This window comes from Bombyx mori, chromosome 23 (genome assembly GCF_030269925.1).
Source record: "Bombyx mori chromosome 23, ASM3026992v2".
NCBI classification, from domain to species: Eukaryota; Metazoa; Arthropoda; class Insecta; order Lepidoptera; family Bombycidae; genus Bombyx; species Bombyx mori.
Genome location: NC_085129.1, coordinates 16,339,978 through 16,361,244, shown reverse-complemented (window position 1 = coordinate 16,361,244; position 21,267 = coordinate 16,339,978). Strand labels below are relative to the sequence as shown.

Sequence of the window (21,267 nt, the reverse complement as noted above, 5' to 3'; positions counted from 1 at the left end):
ACTAGACTGTCCACACTCTGCCTTTGCCACGCACTCGAATACTTCGGTTATATTGCTCGTTTAGCTTAGAGAGGCTATTCGTGACAGGGAAGATCGAGGGAAAGAAACCGCGCGGGCGCAGTTCGACAAGGTGGTTCGACCAAATCCGCACCACACTAGAGATCCCATTCCACGACGCCCTTCATGCGGCCAATGATCGGAGGCGCTGGCGGGACATTACAAGGAGCAAAATCGTGACGACATATAATGGTCACGACCCTCAGCAGTGAGGAAGCGACGCGAGGAGGAGGGGTGGGCGAGCTCACAGCCCACCTGGTGTTACTTGGTTAATGGAGCTCATAGACATCTACAACGTGAATGCGCCATCCATTTTGAGATATAAGTTCTAAGATCTCAGTTTAGTTACAACTTACAACGGCCGCCCCACCGTTCAAACCGAAACGTATTACTGCTTCGTAGATTTAACGAAACCAGTGTTATTAAAAACTATGCTTTTTTAAACGCATTTAAATACGCTTGTAGGAAAAATAAGAATATTATTTGACACCTTTTTCCTACATCCACGGTCCTAATTTGGCGCGTCAATTCCATAATACATATTTGTTTTCTCTTTCCTGTACGATGAAAAACCACTGACATAGGATTTTGATATCGAGATTTAAAAAAAAAACGCTAAATAATCTCACTTCACAAGTCACGTTTGGCTTTAATTATTTATTTATGTCAGAGATTAATAAAGTATAAAAGTTTAGGTTTTTTACTGTCATTAAGTTATTGAATTCTTAATAAAAAAATATTTATTCTTGATATTGATCTATGGTTATTTAATCGATTCGTGACGAAGCTAGTCTGTACATTTCCAGAAAAAAAAAACAGATTTTAAATTTTTCCTTGGTATAAAAAAATCCTACCAGAATAATAAAACCAAAACACAACAATTGTTTACGTATTAACCGCAACAGTCGATTTAATACAATACAAAAAAAAAAACAATCAGGTCCTTGAGTTTACAAAAAACAACAATGTTTACATTTTTTTGCTACCTAACATTTCGGTTTTTAGAGAAAAAAAAACAAGAGTTCCAATCACTTTTATTGTGTTTTGGAGTGCAACAGAAAAACGTACAATAGAGCCTGGATAAACTTGATTTTACAAAAAGTAATGGAGTTTTTTTTGTCTGTCAACGTTCGAACTATTTCGATAGCGCGCTTTGTAGTTGAAAGATATTATTTAATGGCGACAGAAGAAATATTCACCGCGTGTAAGGAGTGTTATCTTAGTCCGTGTCCATAGCCCACTGAGTTTCTTGCCGGATTTTCTCAATGGGTCGCGTTTCCGAATCGGTGGTAGATTCTGCGAAGCACTGCTCTTACTAGGGCTAGTGTTAGCAAAATTCTTTCAGGTTGAGCTCGTGAGCTCAACTACCCGCGCTTAGCTGGAATAGCCTTTTAGGCTACCAGTGAATCGGTAGAAAAAAAATATTACTTCATTATCCTCTCTCGTCTTGCGACAACGCCATTAATAATTTTTGATGACGACTTATCTTCTTATGTTAAGACCGGGCAAGTAGTGAATTCGAACCCATCTAAGTAATTATAGATAAATAAAAAAAACGCCATGACTGGGACATAAGTCTGATTTCTAGTAGAAGTAGACAGTGTCTATGGTCAAAATACAAATAGGTACAGATTGCGTTTTGTTTGTCTGTTAAAGTAATCACATGATGTTTTCTTTTTTTTAGTTGCATTAAAAGGTTTTGTTTACGACAATATTCAAAGTTTCCCACCCGTAAGCCGTATCGTTTTCCTTAATACGTCGTTGAACTTCAAAACATAAATAGTGTATAAAACCTTTTTCAAAGCAATGACGAGGCAATTTCATTCGTTCAAACAGAAAAGTACTACCGATAAAATCTGGCCACGTTCCGCTGTGAGGATAGCTAAATGTGTACAAACAAAAATCCAATTTTCATCATACAAAACTTGTTTTGACAATTTCGAACGAAACGAACAATGATTAAGCCAAGCAAATCAACACAATTCGATTTTGTATACGCGGCCATTTAATTTATTGTGTTGCCAAGTGCGGAATGTGAAAATACAAAATAACGTATTAAAATAACGTAGGTAATAAAAAATATGTCGTTCCAATTTACGTATGCCACTTATGAGCACTTTTTTTTTCGATAAAAAAATGATAAATTTTATATTTAAGTAATTAGGTTTCTGATTATTATAATTGAAACATAATAAATACATAAATAGCCTAGTATGAAAAATTTGTTCTGTCATAAATCTAAGGGAAAAAGACAGTAGGCAAGGCTTACAAATTTTTTTTGTCCTTCTTAACAGACGAACATACGGCCCACCTGATGGTGATTGGTTACTGTCGTATGAACGTCAGCAATGCCAGGAGCACAGATAAGCCGCTGCCTAATGCTGATCATTCTCCACAAGCCTCGTTTGAAGAAAAACCGTAGAGGGGAGCTCGTTCCAGAGCCGGATAGTATGTGGCAGAAAATACATAACTTTGGAAACGCACTGTGGATGAAAGCAGCGGTTCGAGATAATGTTCCGGTGGCGGCGATGTGATAGCAAAAACAGATGGAGGGATCTCGAACAAACAGAGCACTCCCCATGGAACATATAATCTCAAAAGTTACAAATTTTACAGGAGAGTGTTTTAAAAGCTTAACATGTAATCTATATATATAAAATGAATTGCTGTTCGTTAGTCTCGCTAAAACTCGAGAACGGCTGGACTGATTTGGCTAATTTTGGTCTTAAATTATTTGTGGAAGTCCAGAGAAGGATTAAAAGGTATTTATATATGAAAATTCTCGGAATTAAATAAAAATAACATTTTTTTTTGTCCTTTGATGTGTCCCCCATCGGACGGATTCCTTTTGTATTTTATTTATCGATTGAGGCACTACGAAGTCTGACGGGCCAGCTAGTATTTTTAATATTAATCCTATTTGCAACATTTTTATTTTATTTTTTACCAGGTACATTATCTGTATTTTAAAGTAAGTTAAAATTATGTATTAATTTTGTTAATAGTAGTCAAAACGTAGGTAAACTAAAAAAAAAACTAAAACTAAACTACGCTCTTTTGACAGTATTTATGAGAAAAATACACTGGTGATACCAAATGATTTCGCATATTAACTCAGTTTCGAATAGTTTAGGAAATTGTACACTTTTAAAGCGAATAGGCGAATATGTAGATGTATTTACTGGTGGTAGGGATCTGTGTAGAAGCCCGCCCGGGTTGGTACCACCGTCCTGTCTATTTCTGCCGCAAAACAGTAATACTGTGTTCCGGTCTGAAGGACAGGATAGCCGGTGTAACATACATAAGGCTGCCCATCCAGGCCAGAATAGGCAGCGCATCTGAGTCACTGATGTAGTTTGGATGTCTATGGGCGACGGTTATCATTTCCCATCAGATGAGCCGTAAGCTCGTCTGCCTACCGAAAGCAATAAAAAAAAAAAAAAATTTAGGTACTTCTTACCTCCATGATTATAAACAACAATTACAAGACGCATAGTAATCCTTTTATTCTTTTTTTTGGGGATTCGACATCACCCTGTATATAACAAAGAAGTTTAACAGTACCTTCGCGTCCTGCATCGCTTTGTGAGATAACCTCTTGTTCTTCTGAATGATCGCCGAGTAGTTGCTTTCACTCTGGAATTAAACAAAAGCTTTCCTAGAGCCACTGCGTTCATCCACAGTGCGTTTCCATTAGTCTTTTTTGCCACGTACCATCCGGCTATGGAATGAGCTCCCCTCCATGGTGCTTCCCGAGCGCTATGTCATGTCCTTCTTCAAACGAGGCTTGTGGAGAGTACTTAACGGTAGACAGCGGCCTAGGTCTGCCCCTGGCATTGCTGAAGTCCATGGGCGACGGTAACCACTCACCATCAGGTGGGCCGTATACTCGTCTGCTTACAAAGGCAATAAAAAAAAAATTTTACACTTAAAACGAGCTTGAGTTTGGCTCACGATATAATTAGCGGCGTGGAGCCCATGGGCAATAACACTAACACTACATAATATTACACGTAAGTACATATGGTAGCGGCAACGTTGCAACCCAATGAACTAAGAAGCGATAAGATAAATAAGGTTAATGTAATAAAAATTCCAATGTTTGCCTTGAAATTAGTTATTATTTGAAGAGATTCTCGTATGACAAACAAACAGACCGACCGCTTAGGGCTTCGTACACACATAAAACTGTAAAGCTTTTGTTAATGTGTCATAATGAGTTTCTTATCTTATCTTCTGCCGACTATAATTCATCATCAGGCACCTTTAGAGTTTATTTAAGCGTTTGGAGATGAGAATCTGTACACTTCATAGTTTGGGTGTAGTAACAAAACTATATCGAGGGGTGAAAGGCTTTTTTTTATTGCTTAGATGGGTGGACGAGCTCACGGCCCGCCTGATGTTAAGTGGTTACCGGAGACAATAGACATGTACAACGAAAATGCCGCCACCCACTTTGAGACATGGCTTGTAAGGTCTCAGTATAGTTATAACGGCTGCCCCACCCTTAAAACCGGAATTGCTTCACGACAGAAATAGACGAGGTGGTGGTACCTATCTGTGCGGACTCACAAGAGGTCCTACCACCAGTAATTACGCAAATTATAATTTTGCGAGTTTGATTTTTATTACACGATGTTATTCCTTCACCGTGGAAGTCAATCGTGAACATTTGTTGAGGATGTAATTTATTAGAAAAATTGGTACCCGCCTGCGGGATTCGAACACCGGTGCATCGCTAGACGCGAATGCACCGAACGTCTTATCCTTAAGACCACGACGACTTCGGCTATTTGGTTTAAGCGACATTTTTGTAACTATAAAGGAGTGCCACTTAAAGTTTGGAAAAAATACCTCTTGTGAATCTGTAAGGGTAGGTACCACCATCCTTCTTATTTGTGCCGTGAAGCAATAATGCGTTTCGGCTTGAAGGGCAAGGCAGCCGTTGTAACTATACTGAGATCTTAGAACTTATATCTCAAAATGGGTGGCGACATTTACGTTGTAGATGTCTATGGGCTCCGCTAACCATTTAACACCAGCTAGGCTGTGTTTCTTTCTGTATTCGCGGTATATTTACGGAACATATATACCAGGCGAACAAAAAGCATTTACTGTATTAATTGACTCATTACCCGCCACAAGATGTGTCGTTTTTCTAAGCTCTGAAGTCTTTTCTCCATGAACGCGAGTTTGTTCTTGAAGTCATCGGCCATACAGCGGCAGAGGTTGAGCGATTCGCCGAAAACACGCATTTTACATTTCAACTCTTCGAAGTCCGTACGGAATCTGTAAACCAGGTGTGGCCAACTTGATTAGAACCAAGATCTACTTAACTGTCTACTGACGGAACACTCTGCGATCTACCAATGACATTCCGTCGACAGTGTCGCTATATGAGTCGTCTATTATCAAAGGTGGCAATCTGTGCATTTGGACAAAAAATTTTTATTGATATGTCAATACAGATTGATTTGAATATAATCGTCTCCTTCAAAGAATACGGTTCAAAACCTGCATTAAATAAAGGTTAATAGTTAACCTATTATTTATCTAAGATGTCGTTCCGAAGAGTTTTGTGACTGCCAATGGAATACAAAGTCAATAATTCGTTTTTCTGATTTACCAATCATTGTCCAAAAGTCACATTGCCGGCTTTGATAATAGTCGACTCATATGTGCCTGATGGCTACATGCGCGGATGTATGTGTGGAGGGGTGCGTCGCCAGCGGCAGCTTCTTAGCACCACGCACGCGCGTACGCAGCACACCGCTAACTCCCCGACGCATCGTGCTGTCTCGCTACTCAATGGCTTGCTAGCCTATGCTCCGGAAATGGATATATTCCATGATGGTTTGCAGCGATTTATTGTTGTTGTTAGGAATTACTTAAGTTAATTATTAATACCTTACAAATGTTTTGGTTTATACAGTTAATTTGTAAGTAGATTGAATGAATAAATAAATAAATAAATAAATTTCATGTCATGTCTCTGTCTATGTTTCATACTTGGAATTGTGCTTGTGGTACCTAAAAGCACTGTTAATGGATCGGGAGGATCCATAATGACGTGCTTAGGGCGACGTCGACAGTAAATTCTCCTCAACGACGTCGGAATAAAGTTATTTAGGCAACAAGACTCGCCTGGATATTGACGAAGAAAGAGAAGTGATTGAGACTGAAGTTGAGGCGTCCGAGCCAGAGATGTATGGAGATAAAAATGATTTGTATTGCGGCTTGCTTTTGATCCGGGCGTGTTCCTGGGACATCCGGGCGCTGCTACTCGCCGAGCTGTCTTCGCTCAGTTTCACGTCCGGCTTAGGTCGGTCGGGACTCTTAGCTTTTTTCATTTTGCGAAATGTGTTATTATTGTACGTTGTGATTTGACAGGAATTTTGAGTGACGCTTCGGCGACATTGCCACCAATATAAGAAATGATCGTTTAGTCTATGTCCAAACGACATACGCACTCAATACACCGATTGACACATTGACAAACATAAAATCAGGACCCTGAAAGTGCGATACTATAAAACATTTTTTTTGAATGGAAACTAGCGACATCTTGAACCGGATGTCTCTAAGCTTATAGGTTGTTAAAGATAAGGCATTTAGTTATTATAACTAAACAGAGACAATAAAAATAAAAAAATCATACATCATTTAATTTTGTTAGACAAATTTGATAAATTTTATCTATTTGTGGTTTCTGAAAATTTATAGAATCCTTCATTAAAACTAAAATATAAGATAGGTAATAATATATGTCAATGCCATTTACAGGAGCAATGAGAAACTAATCGAAGCGAAGCCATCTAGTGGCCGATGCCCCTAAACATTTTTGTTGAGTGTTTAAGTTGCTTATCTATAAATAGTTTATGTGTATTATGTATGCATAAAACTTCGATGTCATTTTCTGTAGTTGATACGTATTCAAAATTGTAAAACAAATCCTGTGTAATTACTTAAATCCAGAGATAATTGTGGTGTTTCTATATAGCATCGAAGTACTTCCAGTGTTTTTATTATATCGAAACCCCCAGCGAATCTCTAAAACGTTTGTACTCTTTTTCTAGTACTCGGAATGTTTGTTGGGAAATTTACATACCCGATCCTGTGGACCGAATGGTAAACAGTCGACGTCGCCCTAAGCACGTCGTTACGGATCCTCCCGATCCATTAATGGTGCTTTTAGGCACCTCAATCACCGGTCACCGTCGTCGTCAAACCAGTCGCTTGCGACGAAGGGCACGACGAGTAAATTAACCCATAGACACATACCACTGCGTTTCTCGCCGGATCTTCTTAGTGGGTCTCGTTTCCGATCCGGTGGAAGATACTGCAGAGCGCTGCTTTTGCCAGGGCCAGTATATTATTAGCAACACTCCCGGTTTGAGCCCCGTGAGCTCACCTACACGTCAAGGAGAAGCTGAAATAGCCTCTCAAGGCCATAAGCACAGTTAGGAAAAAAAGTGAAATTTAAGAAAAGTTGGCGTGTTCGGTAGAAGGAATGTTTTAGGGCGCAAAAATAATTTGAGTTAAATTTGAATTGCGCCATCTATAAATTAGATTAAGAACTAGTTAAAAAGCTTTAGGAGTACTTTTCTAAATAGTACACTTACTGACCAATAGATGTCTAAAAATATAATAATGCATTCGACAACAGAAAGAGCTACTTTCTATTATTTATTTCTAAATTTTGTCAGTAGATGTCGCTACTAGTAGTTCCATCCGAATTGGAATTGGTTTGGAATTTGAAATCTATGCTTTATATTTTGTATGTATTTGTAAATAACTTTATTTTAAGGAATGACTAATTGACTCTTTCAGACAATATTAGTCGGCGGCTGTAACTATAGCGATGCGACGTATTGTTTACGCCAACTAATTAAATATATTCCCAATGTTTTTGAATAACACTGTCTATCGGTCAACTGCATACATCATCCATACAGTGACAAACATAACTTAATATCTAAGATGACCACAGGATCTAGAAACATCAATGTAATTCAAACAGACACACGCACGAGTGGGTTTTGCGTTAAGGCAGAGAGATACAGAGCAGATACTTCACGATCCTCACCTGCAACTCAGAGACAGTTTCTAGAGCGTTCTCTTTCTAACATAAAGTAGTCTACTGAGATTCCCGCCGAACTTACTGGTGGTAGGACCTCTTGTGAGTCCACACGGGTAGGTACCACCACCCTGCCTATTTCTGCCGTGAAGCAGTAATGGGTTTCGGTTTGAAGGGTGGGGCAGTCGTTGTAACTATACTAAGACCTTAGAACTTATATCTCAAGGTGGGTGACGTTTTTGTTGTAGATGTCTATGGGCTCCAGTAACCACTTAACAACAGGTGGGCTGTGAGCAGGTCCAACCATCGAAGCAATAAAAAAAAAATAAAAAAAATGTGAAAATGATTGGCTAGAAAAGATCTCTCTTAAAGTGAAGACCGCGTATAGTACAAATCAATCTACATTTTGATTGATGCTTGTTTAAATCATGTATATATATGCCGTAATGTTTAGGTCTCTCTACATCTCTATCTCTGTATACTATCTATGTATAGGTCTCTCTACTCTCTATCTCTTTCTCTTTTTCAAATATTCAAAGCAGTATCTATCATAATATATCTTCTGTATGTCATGTTTAACGGCCGTCTGGTGTAGTGGTAAGTGACATGGTCACTACACAAGGGGGTCGCGGGTTCGAATCCCGCCAAGGGAAGATATTTGTATGATAAATATAAATGTCTTTCCAGGGTTATGGGTGTATATTAAATATATGTATGTGTATAATAAAAATATTATATTTATTTCCGTTATCTGGTACTTGTAACACAAGTTCTTTACGAACTTAGCACGGGACTAGTTAACGTGGCGTGATCGTTAGTAAATATTTATATTATATTTATATATTATATTTACATATTTTCTTTTGAATCCTCAACGAATTCTCAAAAATCTAAATTACTTACTAAACATAACATTAATCGTCAACTTAGTTTCAGAATAAAACAAAATAAAATTTTAATTAAAATATATCATTTATTTCGAATTTTTTATTTATTATAAATCCTATTTATGTATTATAATTAGAAAATATATTATCTGTTTCAATATGAACCGTCCGCGTGTTTCTTACATATCAATATACATAGTATAATTTTCATACAAAAATACTTAATTATTTTTAAATTAAAGAGTCGACCATGTCGCAGCTTAACGAATCGAAATGGTCAAAAATCTAATTTTCTAGTTAGAAAATAAAAACGAAACGGAAAATAGAAAGTAATTAATACAAAAAAAAATGGCAGTATTTTTAAAGTCGTTACTAATAATATTTAAAACTGACACAATAAAACAGATAAAATTATAATATCAAATTGAATATAATAATTAAATATCCTTCCTATCTATTTACAGTATCGATAACGGAGCGGTATTGGAGTTATTAATAATAATTGAAGCAAAAACAATCCGAAAGATTAATAACATGTATATGGTTTGAATATTATTAAATAATAAATATAAAAAAAAAAACATTAGCACAATTATTTTGGTAATATCATTAGCTGCACAAATGCTACTCTGAAAAATGGTTATAAAATACATAAAAAAAAACGAATTACAATGTGAAAAACGTCATTAATTACGTTGTCTGTAAATATATTTATATTTATTTATTTTCAAAACTGGTAACTCTCATAGGAACTGGAGTGTCTTTGTACTGTCGAATTCGTTTAAAAGAGAAAATAAGATAAATTATATTTGTATGGCACTTCGACTCCGTTTTAAATTGTCGAGGTCACGTTTATTTTTTACCCTCCAAGCATTTGCATTGGCCGTCGTGTTTGTGCAGGGCGTCTGTCAAGGACGGGTTGAAGGACACCCCCGGGGCCACGTATTGGGGGTTCGTTCCACTTCCAGAAGTCTCGTACGTTATGAGTTGCGGCTTCGTGGTGTAGGTAACGATTTTCGGTTTGGTCGTGTACGTGAAGTATTCGGGTTTCGTTGTGAAGGTCACGATCTCTGGTTTGGTCGTGTAGCGCACGATTTTCGGTTTGGTCGTGTAAGTGAAGTACTCCGGTTTCGTGGTGAAGGTCACGATCTCTGGTTTCGTCGTGTACGTCACTATCTTCGGCTCGGACTGGTACACCTTCTTCTCGGTGTAGGTCGCGCTGAAAGTGTTTGATATGGGACCCTTGACTTGGGTGTCGAAGCTTATGCCCTCGCCGGCTTTCACCTCGGAGAATTTAGTTCCGTACTGGTTGAATTGTCCGGTGAAACCTTGGGTTTTCGAGTCGGTTTTCGCGGCGAATTGCCCTTGAGCGAATCTGTCGTCTTTGGCAGCGAATTGTCCTTGAGCGAACCCGTCGCCTTTGGCAGCGAATTGCCCTAGAGCGAACTTGTCGTCTTTAGCGGCGAATTGCCTTTGAGCGAACCCGTCGTCTTTCACAGCGAATTGTCCCTGAGCCAAACCGTCAGCTTTAACCTGACCAACTTCATTAACGCCCTTAACTCCGGCTGTGTACTGACTGGTTTTGACGCTGGAAACTTGACTGGTGATCTTGCTCTGCGTCAACTTCGTACCGATCGTGTATTTAGTGAAACGAACGCTCTCGATCAGTCCTATGGCCCATTCGTACCACTCAATGTCGAACTTGTAGAAGCCCGCTATTTGGTTACCGACCTGACAACCTAAAAATTAATAATATATCGTTAGGCACTGACAATGGCATTGCCGGGTGGACATAAGCACATGTGCGGCTGTGTGGTACCATTCCGAGTTTTGATGTATACGGACTTTGGCGGCCAAACTCGTCGCTTGGTCTACGTCTAGTTCAATAAGCTACCCGCCCAGGGTATCAGCACCTGTCTGTCTTCGTAGGAATCGTGAGGCGACTAAGAGCTTCTTCGGAGGATGTTCAGAGGCTTTTACCAGGGTGTTTTACTAGGGTACGTGATCGACAACTGGCGTTTACTAAGAAATATTTCGGTTTGAAGGCCGGGACAGCTGTTACAAGAGATTTGAGAGCTTTGACCTCATGTGTTCGGGCGGGTGGTGTATGAACTCCATTGACCTTTTAGCATTAGGTAGATGCGCTATTTAAGCTTATTCTAAGTGAGATAGCACACGCTTAAATGTCGCCTATAAAAGTTGAGGTATGAGGTATGAGGCTGACGTATGGTCAGCTCACAAAATCAACCAAACTAAATAATATTTATTGCGTAAATATGCATAACGAAATCAGATTAATGTGAAGAATGCTTTAGGACAGTTAAGAAATTTAATTTCCTTTTCATACGAATCCAAATTTGATAGTGTAGAAAATATACAAAAAAAGAAATGGAAAATTAAAGATTGATACCTCTTAAACTGCAGTCTAAATAGTTTAAGAGCTTAAAACGATTTTTATATCTTAAATTAATCAGAGAGATCAAAGTATTCTGGTCTCGTCACAGAAATGCTATCTGTTATCAATCGGTTTTAGACCTCAATCTTGTGGAAACCTCATTCCGAAAGACGATTGTATGGAGCTTACCAGAGTCCCAAGAGTAGACTCCTCGTAGCACGAAATGGCTGTCTCCTGTTGTGCACGCCAGGGCACTGCCAATGTCAACCTGGAAATACCACAAGCAGCACGTATAGTAAAACTGTAGAGCTATGTCTGTAAGTCATTTGAGGAAAAGTTCACTAAAGAGGTAGTAATAGAACATTATTATCAATTCAATTGCTTAGATGTGTGGACGAGCTCTCTCAGCCCACCTGGTGTTAAGTGGTTACTAGAGCCCATAGACATCTACAACGTAAATGCACCATCCACCTTGAGATATAAGTTCTGAGGTCTCAAGTATATTTACAACGGCTGCCCCGCTCTTCAAACCGAAACGCATTACTGCTTCACGGCAGAAATAGGCAAGGCGGTGGTATCTGGTGGTATGTTTATTATCAGGATCATTACCTTGCAGATATTGTTGAGTGGGTTGGTGGGCTGCCCGCATGCACAGCTATCCTGGTCGTACTGCTCCAGCAGGTGGGGGTAATCCTGGGACAGCTTGGCTTCGCACTCACCAGGATTGATGAGAGAAACGTTTAGGGAATGCATGATGCTTCCGGACAAATGAGCTGGGGAGAAAGTAATTGCTATGAACCACACCACTCGAAGAACTGTTCGCGACTTCGAACTGTAACGGTAGTCACGTTACCACGAGCTCCAGTTTGCTTAGTGCGAGTTTTTAACTTCTCGATCGCGTTAAAGTTAACTCAAATATGTATAGAGTCGGAACAGCGGCCCTAGCGGCAAACGCAAGGAAGCTGTTCCAACTCAAAACCAATTTGAGTTAACTTTTATGCGATCGGAAGTCAAAAAGCTCGCACTAAGCAAACTGTAATACGAAAGGGATCAATAAGAATGTATTTTGACACACGATAAAACTAAATCACCAAATAACTTATGAGAATATTGAAAAGAAACAAAAAAACTATAAATAAAAGTAATCTATACTAATATATAAATCTACAGTGGTTTTTACGGATGTTCCGTTATAACTACTGAACCAGGCATGCGATTGACTTGAAACTTGGTATCCATGTAGAAAATACATGTACTTAATGGATAGGCTAATATTTATATAAGTGTTGGACACCCTACACCAGTTGCGGGGGCGTTAAGGATGAGAAACTTTGTGGGTGTGAGAAATAATAATGTTAATTTTAAATAATGAACTATAAATTCTGCCAAAAAAATGACTCGAAAATTAATTGATATATTGATTGAGACGTATTCATTCAAACGGCGCGAGTAATCAAAAATGAAGATTGAATTTCGCAAAAGCTTGGAATCGAATTCTCGTGACCAAAGTGATTCATATTGCTAACACATACCTAAACAACGCTATATAGTTTTGTAAAGAAGTAACTATAAATAACATATCGGGGTCGGTATTACGAAATCCATTCGATCGGAGGACATATGAATTTCTTTGCATAGCGCACACGACTAATATCTCGAACGCAACGCAAGAATTCGACATAATTCGCGTGCGGGCGCTAATCACGTATGAATCCGGCAAGGACATGACGAGTGACTTCAAAATTGTATACGATTTTTTTATTTTGTAACCGAATGAATGTCGTCTGTTAATTTTAAATGTTTTAAATGCCGGATCGGGTTTAAGATCGCACTGCTTACTAACAAACCGCTGGGGATTTTCATGCCGTGATCGGATCAATCAGGTAGTTCAATCACAATACGAACATTAGAATTTTATTGTGAAATTGTATTTTTTTTATTTTTTTTTTATTGCTTAGTTGGTTGGACGAGCTCACAGCCCACCTGGTGTTGAGTGGTTACTGAAGCCCATAGACATTTACAACGTAAATGCGCCACCCATCTTGTAAGTTCTGAGGGCTCAGTATAGTTACAACGGCTGCCCCACCCTTCAAACCGAAACGCATTACTGTTATCAAATTATCTCAGGTTGAGCCCGTGACCTCACCTACCCCTCCGCGAGTAGCTGTAATAATGCCTTAGACCACGAGCGAATACTTAGAAGAAAAAAACATAAAGTTCCACTTAAACTTTAAAGTAAAACAGATTTAGACTGAGCTTTAAAGCACAATTGGTAGTACCCAGCGACATACGCTAAGCAAATCAATATAACACTTATCACAGAGCTTTGGCCTTTACGTACATCCAGTAGGAGATCGATAATGTAATTAATGAATTTTAAAACGTCCTAAAGTTTTTTTTTGTATTTTAAACGGAAGAAATCATTTTGTCTAAATTGATTTATGACATGACGATGTTGTAAAGGTCGTGTTGTACACACGAAATAAACATTGAAATAAATTGAATTTGAGACGAGCTATGAATGTTATCTTTATCGGGTCGTAGATTTGGTCAATGTCCCTGTGAATGGCCGTTTGTGACTGATTTGAAAATTGGCTTCCTCGTGATAGTGATTCTCTTCAATCGCTGCGTCATTATTGTGTGCGATCGTATTTTGGAGATGCATGTTACCAGTAACCTATATATTAATTCGCGAAGGAAAAAAATTGTACCCTTTTTACGAAAATTGCGCGGACGGAGGAGTATATATTCCCCACACTTATAGAGAATATAGAGAAAGAGTGCAGAATGATATTTTTTTTTTAATTATGCATAGAAAATCAATTAAATCAATAAATAAAAACAATACACTCACTAACACATATACGCATATATATATAGACCCTTTTGTTTTGTTAAAGTCTGTGATAAAATTGAGAATAGATTAATATTGTTTATCTTTAATATTATTGGTCTAAAGTACAGTCGTGGCGAAATCTCTGATTGTAGCAGTATATACTCGTATAGTGTTTGACAATAGAACCACAATAAGTTTCAATCTTATAATTTCACTTAATTATGGTCGAATTTCGATCACTGTGCGATCACTAGTACTAATTAAAAGAGCGAGGTATTTTAGGGAAATTCGATGGAACGTAGAGCGTAGCTCCCGTTGCTATTAAATGTTTTGTGTTTTGTATTAAGCAATGATTAAAAATAAAGAGAGCCAGTATCAAACAATTAAACGAATCATAAAATGGGAATAAATACGAACAAACTTGATATTTGGCACGTATGTGAATTTCTAGAATGTTAGTAGAACAATTATATACAAATAACACTATTTTATCATTTATCTTTGCATATTCTCAAAGTTGGTGGCAAACTGAATCGACCCGATCTTTAGTTTCTCAGGTGCTCGGAAAATGCTTTAAAAATCATTGAAAAAACATGACGATTTTTGGTGTCTGTTTTCATTGTTGACTTCATTATAAATTGTCTTAAAACAAAATCATCGAAGAGGATTTTTGAGTTATCAATGAAAAGCACAAACATTTAAGAATTTGCTTGTAAGTTTGTACACTATTATGATTGTATTTTATACTTCTATAATCACAAATTTCGCCAACACTACACTATAAAAATATTAACAAAGACAAACAATATTTAATCTATTCTCAATTTGACAACAGACGTCAAGAACAAAAGTTTGACAATAAATAGTATGCATGCGTGTGTGCGTCAAATACATGGTATGTAGTGTGTGTAATGTTTTCTTTATTGATTTAATGTATCTTTTATGCATTACTTTTAAAAAATATTAGCATTGTGCACTTCTTCTCTATATTCTCTATAAGTGTGGAAAATTTCATACTCCTCCGTCCGCGCAATTTTCGTAAAAAGGGATACAAAGTTTTTGCTTCACGTATTAATGTATACCTATAGATACTAAACAAAATTGTAAAGAAATTGTGCAAACGTTATCATAGTAAACCATTTCGCATTAGGCTACATGGTTTTATCGACATTTTTGGAACTTTACCGGGGAGTCATTTAAAGCTTAAAATTTGAAACAAATATAACATATATAACAAAAAAAACTTGTTTAGCCATTTGAATGTGATAAACATTATTGTACTCCGATTAAAAACATCAAATTGTTTGTTAAATTACTTGTGTCAAATTGTTTGTTTAATTAATTGTTTAATAACAAAGATAAGTATCGGACGTTAAGCAAAATGTCGCTTAAAACAAATAGCATTTCACCCTTCGATTTGATACAGTATAAATACTACCTAAATATAATAAATACCTAAATTTAGGTATAGACAGGTAAATAGCTTTTAAAAGTGTGTCGGCACTAATCTATGCGTTTTCAATTATTGTTCATCATAATTAAATAGACAAATATGTCCCACGGGAATCAGCTAACAGTTTAATTGTATGATTATCGTCACTTGATATCTGAGAACAAGAATATATTCAATAAAATTTGTATGCAAGATAGTTCAATCTGCATATTTAAGGGGAACCCGAATGAATATTGCGGCGTTGAAAATTACACTTAGGCAATATTTTGTGGCGAAATACATTTTCGCATTCGATTTCCAATTCGTGATTGAATTTCAAGCAGAAACGTGTTCAAAAACAATGTGACAGAGCACATATTGTAATAACTATGTAGGGTAGAAGTGAGGAGCACTATCTTAGTGTATTAAAAAGTGTCCGCTGAAAGGGAGTTAATGAAGATGGCGCCACAATAGCATGTGGAAAGATTTTAAAAACAACGCCATAAGCTGCCACACTTCACTTCAACCCAGCTCATTTCACTCTGTTTAAATTGTATATTCACATCATTTCCAATTCCTGCACTATTATTTTCTGTTTTTTTGTTGCTTAGGTTGCTGGACGAGCTTCACAGTCCACCCGTTAATAAGTGGTTACCGTAGTCCATAGAAATAGGCAGGGTGGTGGTACCTACCCGTGCGGACTCACAAGACGTCCCGCCACCAATATTAGCGCTATTTCAGTGAGTCTTGCCACTTGCTGCTTACACGTAGACAATTTTTCAACTTGTCCCCTACACAATATGGTGCTCCTTAATTCTACCCTCCATACAATAATACGGATAATTTATGTTGTATCGACGAGTCTCGACTTTGACATATCTCATTTTTGACGTTTGTCAAAATGTCAGTTTGTCAGAAGTGTTCGGTTCGTTGACCTTTCGCGTAACAAAAATTAATTTCGATAATTTCTACCTTCGAATCGTTTGACAGTATTTGTGCATAGACAAAGTAAGCGATTTAAAACCTAATAACTAAACTCAGAAATAGCGCGGAATTATAATTATTTCGGATGTCATATAAAATCTTCTACTCGCGCGATTAGGTACCACATTCATCCTATTTGAGCTACGAAGCATTAACGCAATGCTTTGAGGCTTTGACCTCATGTCTCAAGGTGTATTTATGTTAATAGTAATGATTATATCTGGTAATTTGTAGATTATATTATCTTATAATATCGGTGACTTAGAAATGGTTGTTAACGTTTTTTTTTTCACCTTAATCGTAATTCGAACAATTGAACGTAAGTAATCTGATTATAAATTGTATCGTCATTAAGCTGGCGACTCTTGAATGTCATACACGAAACATTAACAAAAAAAAATATGTTCATAATACGATGTGATTATCAAACACATACGAATGACCTTTTTGTGCGTCGCGTGCTACTAAAAGCTTAGGTCCGCGGTAGGCGTGACCTATTTGTTTAATAAATTTACACTGTGGCGTCACAGACGAAGGACTGACAGCGGGATTGGAATATTCAAAACGAAAAATGTACGTGAATTGTTATGCCAAGAAAACGAAGGGCTTGTAATTTATAGCAATACAAATGTTATGTTACAAGCCAAGTTATAGAAGTCGTGGTGGCCTAAAGGATAAGACGTCCGGTGCATTCGTATCTAGCGATGCACCGGTGTTCGAATCCTAGGCGGGTACCAATTTTTCTAATGAAATACGTACTCAACAAATCTTCACAATTGACTTCCACGGTGAAGAATCGTGTAATAAAAATCAAACCCGCTAAATTATAATTTGCGTAATTACTGGTAGTAGGACCTCTTGTGAGTCCACGTGGGTAGGTACCACCACCCTGTCTACTTCTACCGTGAAGCAGTAATGCGTTCCGGTTTAAAGGGTGGGACAACCGTTGTAACTATACTTGTTGTTACCTATTTATTGTGTATCTTTTCTTTTGTGCATTGTGTGTCAAATCAATAAATACTTTTCTTGTGACAAGATTGGGTGGAACTTCCGTTTACGAGTCGATGGGATTACTCGAGTAGCGCTGTCGATCCAATCAAACGTGTTATGTGTTTAAGAGACAGGGGATTGCTCTAGTAGGGAGCGCTGTCGATCAAATCAAACGTGTTGTGTGTTTACGAGACAGCGGGATTGTTCGAATAGGGAGCGCTGTCGATCCAAACAAACGTGTTCTGTGCTTAGGAGATTGCGAGATTGCTCTAGTAGGGAGCGCTGTCGATTCAAACAAACGTGTTCTGTGTTTAGGAGACTGCGAGATTGCTCTAGTAGGGAGCGCTGTCGCTCAAATCAAACGTGTTGTGTGTTTACGAGACAGCGGGATTGCTCTAGTAGGGAGGGCTGTCGGTCCAAACAAACGTGTTCTTTGTTTAGGAGACTGCGAGATTGCTCGAGTAGGGAGCGCTGTCGATCCAAACAAACGTGTTGTGTGTTTACGAGACAGCGGGATTGCCCGAGTGACGGTTCATTGTTCTCTAGTGGTTTTCGAAGTTACTTAGTCTCCGTGTATCGTCACTTTTAGAGTCAAAATCGTTACGTAACCCCGTTCGATGAACATATGTACATACATGCATAATATTATGTATATTTCACATGTAAGAATCGCTCAGAAACGATGACAAACCTGTTTTTGTCGTTTAAATTTTTGTACTGGATGCATAAACGTAATGAACTTTTTTTAAATACCAATTTTTTTTTCATCCATTAATGTTTTGGAAACATTCGGATGACTCATCTCAATAATTTCTTTGTGTAAAATTAAAACTATTCTTCGAATGGTGAGTACCGCTAAGTTGTAGACGGAATTTTCCACGCACTTAATATTTATTTAAAAGAAGCAGACAATGAATAATTTAGATAATTTAACACTAAACGCTCATGTAAGAAAATAACAAATTCGGGTCAACAAAGTACGTACTTTTATAAGGGGTACTATCGAGTCAAACGAGAATGGCGGCAACTACATTGAGACACATGATTACGAATGTCTCGTCTGTATAGTTATTATTATATGCAAGATTGATTATTTGCGAGTTTGATTTTTTGCTACACGATGTTATTCCTTCATCTTTGATAAGTTATATTTTTTTTCCTTCCTATGCTGATAGCCTTGAGAGGCTATTTCAGCTTCTCCTTGACGTGTAGGTGAGCTTACGGGGCTCAAACCAGAAGTCTTGCTAACACTGGCCCTAGCAAGAGCAGTGCTTCGCAAGTTACCACCGGATCGGAAACGCGATCCACTGAGAAGATCCGGTGAGAAACTCAGTGGGCTGTATCTATGGGTTAATTCACTCGTCGAACCCTTCGTTGCAAGTGACGGATTCGGCGAGGACGGTGACCGGTTCTTGAGGTACCTAAAAGCACCGTTAATGGATCGAGAGGATCCGCAATGATTCAAGTTGTCCGTGAACGTGTCAAATACGTATTTCATTAGAAAATTCGGAACTCGCCTGCGGTATTCGAACCCTAGCACAGTCGATACGAATGCACCGGCCGTCTTATCCTTTAGGCCACAACGACTTCATTCTACCAGTGGTGTGACTATTGCTTATCTTAAAATGATGTTACTAACAGTAACTAAAGACTCAGCCGGATCTTCTCGTTAGATCGCAATTCCGATCCGGTGGTAGATTCAGCGAAGCACTACTCTTGCTAGGGCTAGTGTTAGCAAATTCTCTCAGGTTGAGCCCGTGAGCTCACCTACACGCGTATCTGGAATAGCCTCTTAGGCTACCAGCGAATAATTAGGAAAAAAAACAAAGTACATCTTAATTGTCGTACTAATTGATTATTGACACATTTTTATTACACACGTTACGTATTTATTTGACTGAATTGATGCCCTCGTCAGCAATTAGCCACGGACCGATGTCTTCTTAAATTTGATTATACGTTTTCGGGAATTCCTCTTAAACGAATCTCATTAAATTTGCTTTCGCGTGGGCGTTCACGTTACAAAGACGCGGTGATCTCAAGGCCAATGGATAATTTACATACAAAACGATAAAATGAATAAATATCGCATTAATATTCTATGTTAGAAACGAAAAAAAAGAACATATTACCATTTATATGAAGGCACGATATAGAATATATAAAAAAAAAATTGCTTTAATTTCGTTCGACAGATCGTAAATATTAAATGTTTATTATGACGTGTGTTGTAAATTTTGACTTTAACTGGCAGTTTTTTTTTTTGTTTTGTTTTGATTTATCTAGAATTGAATTAGGTATTTATGAGGTCAAATTAAAAATAGAGTTATTTCGTTACGTCAAATCGAGAAAGATATAAAGAATAGTCGTACACTAGTTATACACAAGCTACAAGATATACCTACATGAATATACAAGCTTTAGATTATACATTTACTGTAGCTGTTGTCAGCACGATTATAATTGACATTTCGATGTCATGTCTCAAGATGGAGACGCTACCAGTATTGGACTTGTGAAAAAAAAATATTTTTTTTGATATTATAAAGAAAAAATATTTTTTTAATTCATGTTTTTTTTGCTATCGGTACACGACCGACACTGACCCAAATAGTCGACGTCTCAGTATTAACACTTATGCTTTCCTTTCCGACGCCAGAAGAAACATCGCTTCGAAACAGCAACGAAGTCAACAAGCATATTATAACTTAAAAACCGATAATATTATTCGGTAATTTTTTTTATTGTCCGTAAAAACAAGACGATGGAATCATCTCAAACAATTTCAAATTTTCAATTTCAAAAAAGAACCTTATTTGTTAGCTAATTGTTTCGATTTTCGATTAAAGCCTCCCGGCGACTCATCAATAGTATAGTATAGTAGGAAGTAATGTAATATGCACGGAATAGATAAATAAGGTACCTTATTTATCTATTCCGTGGTAATATGTCTGTAGCATCAACTATGCGATGGATCTACTACAAAAATATCTCTAATATGAACCGGTGTGTTATTACTTGAGCATCGATTGACTAGTTTAATTAATTAGGATTTTAATTAATTAATTAGTTTTAAAAAGTCGTCGTGGCCTAAAGGATAAGACGTCCGGTGCATTCGTATCTAGCGATGCAACGGTGTTCGAATCCCGCAGGCGGCTACCAATTTTTCTAATGAAATACGTACTTGACAAATGTTCACGACTGACTTTCACGGTGAAGGAACAACATCGTGTAATAAAAATCAAACCCACAAAAATTATAATTTGCGTAATTACTGGTGGTAGGACCTCTTGTGAGTCCGCACGGGTAGGTGCCACCACCCTGCCTATTTCTGCCGTGAAGCAGTAATGCGTTTCGATTTGAAGGGTGGGGCAGCCGTTGTAACTATACTGAGACCTTAGAACTTAGATCTCAAGGTGGTTGGCGCATTTACGTCGTAGATGTCTATAGGCTCCAGTAACACTTAACATCAGGTGGGCTGTGAGCTCGTCTACGCATCTAAGCAATAAAAAAAAATTGACTTCATTCATTCATCACAGCGCTAAAAACACTTTATGACCAACAAAATACTTCTCCTTCTCTTCTTATACATAATTCCTTAAATCGCTT

At 37.7% G+C, this 21,267-nt stretch overlaps 2 protein-coding genes across 4 annotated transcripts in view; both read right to left on the bottom strand.

The window, feature by feature from the left end:
• Nucleotides 1-6,462, bottom strand: part of LOC101736679 (choline/ethanolamine kinase) — a 42,814-nt gene extending 36,352 nt beyond the window's left edge. Inside the window, exons 1-3 of one of the 2 annotated variants that reach the window (XM_021351062.3) lie at nucleotides 6,202-6,462; nucleotides 5,193-5,346; nucleotides 3,622-3,693 (exon numbers count right to left, since the gene is read on the bottom strand). In XM_021351062.3, the coding sequence (XP_021206737.1) occupies nucleotides 3,622-3,693; nucleotides 5,193-5,346; nucleotides 6,202-6,407 (432 nt within the window). In that variant the 5' untranslated portion in view covers nucleotides 6,408-6,462. The remainder of the gene's footprint in view (nucleotides 1-3,621; nucleotides 3,694-5,192; nucleotides 5,347-6,201) is intronic. The other variant, XM_012694339.3, reaches the window with a different exon arrangement.
• Nucleotides 6,463-9,087: 2,625 nt separating this feature from the next.
• LOC101736544 (uncharacterized) overlaps nucleotides 9,088-21,267 on the bottom strand; it is a 60,629-nt gene continuing 48,449 nt past the window's right edge. For both annotated transcript variants that reach the window (XM_004930683.4, XM_062675314.1), the window contains 3 exons: nucleotides 12,026-12,189; nucleotides 11,606-11,684; nucleotides 9,088-10,760 (listed from right to left, as the gene is read on the bottom strand). In XM_004930683.4, coding sequence (XP_004930740.2) covers nucleotides 9,874-10,760; nucleotides 11,606-11,684; nucleotides 12,026-12,189 — 1,130 coding nt within the window. In that variant the 3' untranslated portion in view covers nucleotides 9,088-9,873. The remainder of the gene's footprint in view (nucleotides 10,761-11,605; nucleotides 11,685-12,025; nucleotides 12,190-21,267) is intronic.